Genomic DNA, 9,524 nt, shown 5'->3' with positions numbered 1-9,524 from the left:
AAACTTTATTCCATTTTGTCCTTACAACTGTTTCAATGGATCATTTGTATAAAGAAGTTTATGGAAACAAGATTTGAACGTTATCTCAAGGGGTCATTTACACTTTTGTGTGTGTGTGCGTGTGCGCGTGCGTGTGTGTGTGTGTGTGTGTGTGCGTGCGTAAATATTACATAATTTAAATTGGTGTAAATAGAATTAATAAAAACAAAAACTTTATTATTCACTCCAAAGACTACCTATAAAATGTGTTTTTCTCAGGCACAAAACTGTCACATTGACTTTCTACTAACAGATCAATAGAGTATAAAATAGGCTACATTATAAATAACCTCGATTGCAAACGCAAAGAGTACCAAATACACATTTCTTTCCCCCTAATAGTTCTCTGCAACTTCCAAGAGATGTTTTGTTTTGAACCATTGTGAAATAAAATGTTGAATTGAGCCTTGATGACATCTATATAAATGCAACAAATGGCAAGTATAAATAACAAATGTATGAAAATGGTACACGCTACTTCCATGTATCTGTGAGTGTTTCATATTGTGAAGAAACAAATGGTGTTGAATGCACTGACGGTATATATTTGCATAGCTGTAGATCAAAGAATCTGAAAGGACCTCAGTGGGCCACCGTAAAGTAAAGTACCACCAAATTCTATCCATTCTCATATCAAATCTCTCCAACAGAGTGAAATGAGCCACTGATAACATTAGCGTCTCATCACTCTATCTAAACAGAATATGGTCTTGGATTTGTCCGTTCTTTTTGTATACAATTTGTATACAACAGAGACAACAAGTCCTTGTGCATGTTTCCCAAATTGTCCGTGAAGTTCAGCCCTCTGTATTGGCACACAAATCCCATCACAGCCCTCTAGGCTTTATTTCCAATGAGCCGCCATGTTGTTAACCCACAGTTTGTACCGGTACATTTTGTGTTAGTACACCGCCCCCATATTCTTAGGTGGTGTTGTGTGCTGATGAACCAGTCCTGAGTGCTGTGAGCGTGACTGTGAGGTCTGTTGATACCAGTGATGAGTGTAGTTCTCCACATAACATAGAGTGGAGCCGAGGGAGGGCTGGGGAGCCTGCTCTCTAGTGGCGGGGTCTGTGGGTACACTACGGTCCCAAATGGCCGGGGACAGGGGTGAATTGCAGGACATAGAGTCACTGGCTCCTGGGCTGTGGTCCAGTAGAACTTCCCCGTTCATGTACAGCTTCTTGAATTTGGAACGGCGATTCTGGAACCAGATCTTGACCTGGAAGAAAAAATATTTGAGCTACAGGTTTAAATAGAAGGTCGGGATGTTTGTACCAGAAAATGTGAAGGTATGGGTTAAAAATGTATTATCTAGCAAAGGGTTGTAATTTCATATTGACACCCTAGGCCTTATTAGAATAGAATATACCTAATTATGTTGCATTGAAATTTGGAATCCAGATGCAAACTTAGATCAATTAATGAAGCTATCAATTATCAGATATGAAAACGACAGGAAGAGGTTAATAACCCCGGTGGTTTGACATATAATATAAACAATAACGCTTTTTTTTTTATCGCTTTGGTACTATTTTTACAAGTATTTGGTGAATTGTAAGATACATGTTTCCAAACTGTCCTTTGAGTGTAGTATGCTACAGTCTGTACATTACAGTACATTACACTGTTTTACATTAGGCTATACACCTGCACTACCCATTCAAATTGACAGAACATCAAATTTCCATCATTTCTATCCCATGTGTGATCAAAGGCGTTATCATTGAAGACATCGTTCGCAATGTAATCAAATTAAATAAACATACATTTTAGCAGGCACTAGTTTGCATTAAGCCTGTCTTGAGTATTTGGCCATAGATTCTCATCGAATTTGCAGTAAATATCCTCATTGTTCATGCACCTGGGGGAAAACATTTTGTCATGGCAAACTTCATTTTGGATACATGTGTATTGTGTAGGGGATGCATTTCTTTCTTGTTTTGGACTTTCTGGATTATGTGTGTATTGGTATTGTATTACTGCACTGTAGGAGCTAGAAACACAAGCATTTCGCTGCACCTACTGTAACATTTGCTCATCTGTGTACGCGACCGATTAACTTTGATTTGTTACATACAGAACATCTCTGATCAGATTTGTATTTTTTTTACTTACTGTGAAGTAAAATCATAATAGTCATCATCATAGCAAATCATTCGAGTTTATATCATATCTTTTTTATGTTTCTACTTTACAGACATACTTTTTTATTATGCAATTCTCAAAATCTGTTGTAGACAAACACGTTTACGTGTCCCATCTATAGGTTTACCAAACGTTTAAGTGATCATCAATTAAGAACAGTCGGATGAAGTAATAGTAACAAGTCTTGTGAGTATCACATTGTGAAAGGCAATTACTTTGCATGAACATGTTTCGCAATGTGAAATATGTCTCTCTAGATGAAACACTGATTCAGTTTGGTGAAAAAGTGACTGTGTGGTTTTGTGTGTTGTACTAAGTCAAATGAACATGTGCTTAGAGTTTTAAAACAACTGCCTTTTTGTTGATCTGTTTTGAGTTTTCTACTAAGAGTTGTGCAAATGTACCGCATACTTGTGAATGTAAGAAGCGATAAAGAATCTATAACATCTCAGATGATTCACTAGATGTAGAATTACAGTTATGCAAAAAGATGCCAGTGTAGTTCATGGTTTTATTAGACAAATGAACATAAATCATAGAGATACAAATCTCTCAACAGCGTGTCATAACAGTGGTATGTGTGGCCTGTTGGCTTCCTCACCTGTGTTTGTGTCACGTCGAGTTGAGCCGCTAGTTCGGTTCTCTCAGGAAGAGACAAATACTGAGTTCCCTGGAAGCGATGTTGGAGCGCAGCGAGCTGGTAACTAGAATATATGGTGCGAGGTTTTCGGATTTTTCTAGGCTTTCCGTTGACCATTCTCACCTCAGGCTCTGGTTCCTCTTTCACTGAAAAATTACAGAGCATTAGTAGGCTAAAGGACTGGAGAGGCTCATACATTTACACTAGGCCTACAGAGGGCTTCAACAGTAGGCTATAGGCCTATGCCTACAGAAATAAAATATTATGATAACAGATTAATGAAAACTATTATGATAAAAGATGAATGATGATGTATTTCATTAGTAAACATCAATTAAAAAATATATAATTCTGCCTTACATTTTTTTTGTGTTTTTTACCAGTTCTGAAATATGCTCTACTCAATAGCATAAACAGGGTTTGGTGCACAAAATGTCTCTGTCCAAGAGATTTCAATGCCCCTCACATTATTATGGGATATGCCCACTAATGAGACAGGATGATTGATGCATCGAGTATATAGGCTGTTGGGGTGTTTTCACATGTAGTGATCAAGTCAAAACTCTAAGTCAGGCTATTGAGCCAAAAAGCAATGCGTGCCAGACTGGCATGATGTGACACCTGATGTTGATGCGCTTGGCTTCGGGCCAATTCGAAGATAAATATTATTTCTGGATAAAACGATAAATGGTATGTTATAGGGCCTAGATCCCTAAACATTGTTAACAACACTACAATTACCATTGACAACACAAACACAATAGCAGTTCTCTCTCAAATGTGAAGGTTTCAGCTGCTTTGCAAAACCAATTTTGGATAAAACAAGGAAACCTTTTGCATTTACAGAATAGGCTGCATTTTAATTTGCATTCTAGGCCATATGAACAATTTATATTATTTAAGAGCTTAATAGCATAGTGTGTTATTGCAAAACGATCAAAGTAGGCTAGAACTAATGGGTCATTTGAATTGTATGATATAATGCACTATTCCCTGGGAGCTCATCTTAAAGGTCATGAACAGTCAAAATCATGTTTTTCGTGAAATTGGATGATATTTGGATGAAACCAGATCAAAGTATGATCACCAATGTATGAAATGTATGACTGTTGCTTCCACTTTGATAAAGTTTTATCATAAAGTTATTGGTCCCCTCCCCCGTGTCAAACACTTGGATTCAGGAGGCAGGATTATTAAAGGGATAGGGTATCGTCACCTTAATTTTCTCTTACCTAATTTAAATAAATACCATCTTGTAACCAACAGCCGAGAAGGCTTGCTTGCAAAGGGGCATGGTTTATGTAGCTAGCTAGCTACTCTACTGTGTCAATATTTGTCGGTAGGGTATCAGCAAATGTAATTACAAGTTTACCATATTCATCTATGTCAAAGATACTTTTATGTTTCCACTTTCATCTGTGTCTGGTGTTAGCTAGCTACTGGTTAGCTAGATCTTCATCTGTGTCTGATGTTAGCTAGCTACTAGTTACCTAGGTCCTCATCTGTGTCTGGTGTTAGCTAGCTACGGGTTAGTTAGGTCTTCATCTGTGTCTGGTGTTAGCTAGCTACGGGTTAGTTAGGTCTTCAATTGTGTCTGGTGTTAGCTAGCTACGGGTTAGTTAGGTCCTCATCTGTGTCTGGTGTTAGCTAGCTACGGGTTAGTTAGGTCTTCATCTGTGTCTGGTGTTAGCTGGCTACTGGTTAGCTAGGTCTTCATCTGTGTCTGGTGTTAGCTGGCTACGGGTTAGTTAGGTCTTCATCTGTGTCTGGTGTTAGCTAGCTACGGGTTAGTTAGGTCTTCATCTGTGTCTGGTGTTAGTTGGCTACTGGTTAGCTAGGTCTTCATCTGTGTCTGGTGTTAGCTAGCTACGGGTTAGTTAGGTCTTCATCTGTGTCTGGTGTTAGCTAGCTACAGGTTAGTTAGGTCTTCATCTGTGTCTGGTGTTAGCTGGCTACTGGTTAGCTAGGTCTTCATCTGTGTCTGGTGTTAGCTGGCTACTGGTTAGTTAGGTCTTCAACCAGCATGGAACAAAAGGCGGGGAAAAGGGTTCAGTACTCTGACGCAGTTGTCAAATCAACACATCACAAGAGACATGCCAAACGGGAGATGTATAAAACATTTGACATTATTGATGCAATTTCAATGTTGTTTGAGTTGCTTAGTGAACCACTAAATTAGCTTGAGAGGATTTTACTGCAATTTTACTGACATAGGCGTTTCAAAGAGCTGTCAGTCAAGACGAGGTCATGAATATAAGCTCCCGCCCACTCAAGCCTGTCTTTTCAAACTTCCTGCTGGTTAGCCACCAGCGCAAAAAAAAATGTTTCTCATATTCTGAGCATTTCTATTCAAAACGAATATTATGGGTGATATTTTATTAACTCAAAAGGCTATTTTACATAGGAATCAGAATGACTGTTTGGTACCTCTCAGAATTTTGACAAAAATACAAATGGGGTAGGCTTTAGCTGATTTTATTTTAATTAAAAGTTGTCACATATCACATGTTGGCTTTGCAGCCTAGAATGCAGAATAGCAAAACATATATTCTTGACATACTGTCTACAGGCCTAGTCCTACTCAATTTGTATAGTATATCCATAAGGATTTTTTAAAATAACATGTGAAACATGTAAAAGAAACACGTGATAACATGAAAGTACACATGTGAAATCATCTCAGCACATATGAAAACATCTCATATGAAATAAATGTGACAACATGGGGATGCAAAATTTCAACACTTTATACCATGAAACTACATGTGACAACATTTGAACGTTTTTCCACATGTGAAAATGCTAATTCAATTTTCACATGTGAAAATGTTTCACATCTGAATCTGCAATTCATATGTGAAGTGAAAACTTTATCCTCCTCACATGTATAAAGGGGGTGTTAACATGTGAACTCTAAATTGAATACATTTGAACATCTGACCTCAGCTATTTCAGCTATTTCACATGTGAAACGGTAAATGTCACATGCTTTTTTGTAAGGGAAGTAATGAAATGGTATGGCAATTTTAAATCTGGAATCATTATTTGCTACATACATTTTGGACTTTAATGATCAATTAATGAGCAATTATTGATATATGCCCATTGATACTTGAATAATACAACTTATAAATGCCTCACAAGCTTAGATCAACTGTCCTACCACAGCAGAACCCAAAATGCAAGCTCGTTTTACTCCAATGTTTGTAAACAATGTAAATGTAAACAAACACTGTATAGCCTCAAAACATAATGTAAACTATAATTGTGACATATCATGGATCAATTGCTCTGTCTATGAATTTGAGAATGGTTACATTTCTCCAGGCCCATCGCTCAGCTTTTTACCAAAACAAAGGCGGGATGCCCACTTTGTTATTGTTTCAATTAAGGATTCTAGCTTTAATGTAAGGCGAACATTGTTGAGATAAAATGTGTAATAAAAAAAGTGCATAAATCTTTAATCAATATGGTTATTTTGATCACTTAGTACTGACTTTTCAACATGACCCAACCTGGGATTTGAACTCACAACCTCTGGATTTGGGTTGTGCTGCTCTTTCTGCTGCGCCACAAAGTCTAAAAGGCTGCCCATTTGCACTGCTATTTTAGTTATCAGTTAATCTGACTATTCTCTCATTATTGATTTAGGGGACTTATCTCAGCATTTTAAGGGTTTTCTGTATAGTTGTCTAAAGTCAGTGTGGCATAAAATTCTGTTTTAATGTTACTCCTGAATCACTATGACAAATATAATCGCTTTTCTTGGGTGTATTATACAAAACTGAGATTTACTTTGAAGTCCAGTGTAGGAATAATGGTGAAATCAGTCATTGACACAGACATGGTGGCATAGCAGGAAGTGTTGAGTGCCATGAACCAAGGTTGTGAGTTCAAATCCCACATGAGGACATGTTGAATAATAATTACTGTATAAATAAACATACACAATGTAATCATGTATGTAAATTACTGTATCTGCTAAGTGGAAAACCACTGTGTATAGTTTGTGACTTTCTGAGGACGTCCTAATTTCGATTGCAGGGCTTCGTGTAAAGAAACTTCATGTGAAATATCATCACATGTAAAGTGTTCCAAAACCACGTGATTTGACATGTGGAATTTTTACATGTGTAATAAATCATGCGATTTTCCACATGTGAAATCATTTTTTTTCCATAAAGGTAGGCCAAATGTAGTTGATAAATTACTCCGAATCAAAAGTACGCTAACTTACACTATTTTCAAAACCGTTTAACCCCCAAGACATCCAACAACCAAATTAATTACTAACACCAATTAGGCTGACCAAATGTAAATTTGATTTATTGAATTTTAAGTAGGCACATTTAAATTCTGTGGCATAAACGTTGGTCCTCGTTGTCGATAAGCCTTTTGGATAGTTGATTTAACATCGGCCACGTGTCAAAATAGTAATAAACATAACTTTGAGATTCACCAAAAATGGCAAAGTGCCTCATGCGTAAATCTTACCGGTATCTTGGAGATGTGACTGTATGTCCCGGGTATAATGAGCGTATTGCGTATGAGGATACGGGTTTTCCGATTTGGCAATGTAGGCCCCATGGAGATTGTAGTGGTGATGATACGAGTATGGCTTCATTGGTTGCAAGCAGGACTGACCGTGGCTGGGGTAGTAGTCGTGGTGGCTGTGCGTCGTCTGGCCGCTGTAGAACCCCATGTCCATGGGAGAGGACTTTGGCAGTATCGGCAAATCATTGGCGCCTGGGTGACAGCTCACTGTGGAGTGGAGATCAGACGACAGGCTCGATGCCGCCTTCTCAGAAGTAGTTCCATTCATCCTGCACGGCCCTCCTTCACCCCCCTAATAAAAACCTCCAGAAATAGAGGAGACTCGTAAGTTGAAATTCAAGTTTGAAAAGTAAACAACTCCCCAAAATAAAACCAAAACAATAGGCCTATTGTGAAGCGTTGAACTCTTCAGAGTGTATCCAAAGTCCCTCGGTGAGACTGCACTGCACTGTGAAGGCACCCAACCCAACTGAACTCAAAATTACAGAGAGCGAGGGGAGTGAATGCTTCATTCCCAGTTTACCCTGAGGGCTAAACTGTGTCGCCAGCCAGGCTACACTCCTCTCGCCACGAAAACCTCCAGAACCTCCCCCGGCCTGAACCACAGTCCCACAACATTTCTGAAAGTAGAAGAGACATTTTCTGCTGGATGTGTTTATTAGGCAGTTAAGAATACAGTTAAGAAAAAATGCACAGATTATGCAATCTCTATTGCACTCCACACTGCCCTTTCCCACCTGGACCAAAGGAACACCTACGTGAGAATGCTGTTCATTGACTACAGCTCAGCTTTCAACACCATAGAGCCCTCAAAGCTCATCACTAAGCTAAGGACCCTGGGACTAAACACCTCCCTCTGCACCTGGATCCTGGACTTCCTGACGGGCCGCCCCCAGGTGTTAAGGGTAGGTAACCCTTAACCCGTTTACTCCATGTGTAACTCTGTGTTGTCTGTTCACACTGCTATGCTTTATCTTGGCCAGGTCGCAGTTGCAAATGAGAACTTGTTCTCAACTAGCCTACCTGGTTAAATAAAGGTGAAATAAAAAAACAAAAAAAATAAACATATCTGCCACACTGATCCTCAACATGGGACCCCTCAGGGGTATGTGCTCAGTCCCCTCCTGTACTCCCTGTTCACCCATGACTGCATGGCCAAGTACGACTCCAACGCCATCATTAAGTTTGACGATGACACAACAGTGGTATGTATGCCTGATCACTGACAACGATGAGACAGCCTATAGGGAGGAGGTCAGAGACCTGGCAGTGTGGTGCCAGGATAACAACCTCTCCCTCAACGTGATCAAGACAAAGGAGATGATAGTGGGCTACAGGAAAAGGAGGGCCGAGCACACCCCCATTCTCATCAACGGGGCTGTAGTGGAGCAGGTTGAGAGCAAGTTTCGGTCCAAAAAGCTCTTACTAACTTCTACCACCAAGCCATAAGACTCCTGAACAGCTAATCAAAAGGCTACCCAGACTATTTGCATTTTTACGCTGCTGTGTATAGTCACTTTACCTACATGTAAAAAATACCTTAATTACCTTGACTAACCTGTGCCCCTGCACATTGACTCTGTACCGGTACCCCTGTATATAGCCTCGTTAGTGTTATTTTATTGTGGGCTCTTTAATTATTTGTTATTTTTCCATTTTCTTCTTTTTTATTTGTATTTTTTATTTATTTATTACTTCAGTTTATTTTAGTAAATACTTTCTTAATGCTTATTTTTCTTAAAACTGCATTGTTGGTTAAGGGCTTGTAGGTAAGCAAATCACTGTAAGGTCTACATCTGTTGTATTCGGTGTTGTATTCAAACCTAATTAAGACATATTTAGTCCGCATTTAACTGTCTGCAACAAGGATTGCCACCATTTTTCACTGTAGTTGTGCATTTAAAAAATGTAGCCTATTGGCATGGGTTTGGGACTAGATCAATTTGATAGGCTAATTCCTCTTTAGGTTGGTTTGTGACTTGCCCTAAGGACTTTCCGTAGGAGTGGCAGCCCTATAATTGGGTCGTCACTAGTTACCATAATCACAAAGTCATAAACCCCGCCTATTTCTACAATTTATCTTCTTAAAATCTGACTTAAAACCTAACCTCAACCGCAACCCTAACCATACTGCTAACCTTAT

At 38.9% G+C, this 9,524-nt stretch overlaps 1 protein-coding gene across 2 annotated transcripts; it reads right to left on the bottom strand.

Annotated features, from left to right (window-relative positions):
• LOC110537970 (homeobox protein Dlx3b) lies at positions 1-8,122 on the bottom strand. Of its 2 annotated transcripts, none has more exons than XM_036938037.1 (3): positions 7,472-8,122; positions 2,789-2,973; positions 1-1,261 (listed from the first exon to the last, which is right to left on the bottom strand). In XM_036938037.1, exons 1-3 carry the CDS (start codon positions 7,647-7,649, stop codon positions 941-943), a joined length of 684 nt encoding a protein of 227 aa, XP_036793932.1. In that variant the 5' UTR covers positions 7,650-8,122; the 3' UTR covers positions 1-940. The 2 variants fall into 2 exon arrangements, with proteins under 2 accessions (XP_036793932.1, XP_021480134.1); XM_021624459.2 differs by having other exon boundaries at positions 7,322-8,118.
• Positions 8,123-9,524: the final 1,402 nt, after the last annotated feature.

The sequence above is a fragment of the Oncorhynchus mykiss genome, chromosome 12 (genome assembly GCF_013265735.2).
Source record: "Oncorhynchus mykiss isolate Arlee chromosome 12, USDA_OmykA_1.1, whole genome shotgun sequence".
NCBI lineage: Eukaryota > Metazoa > Chordata > Actinopteri > Salmoniformes > Salmonidae > Oncorhynchus > Oncorhynchus mykiss.
This window is presented reverse-complemented; position numbering and strand designations above follow the sequence as displayed.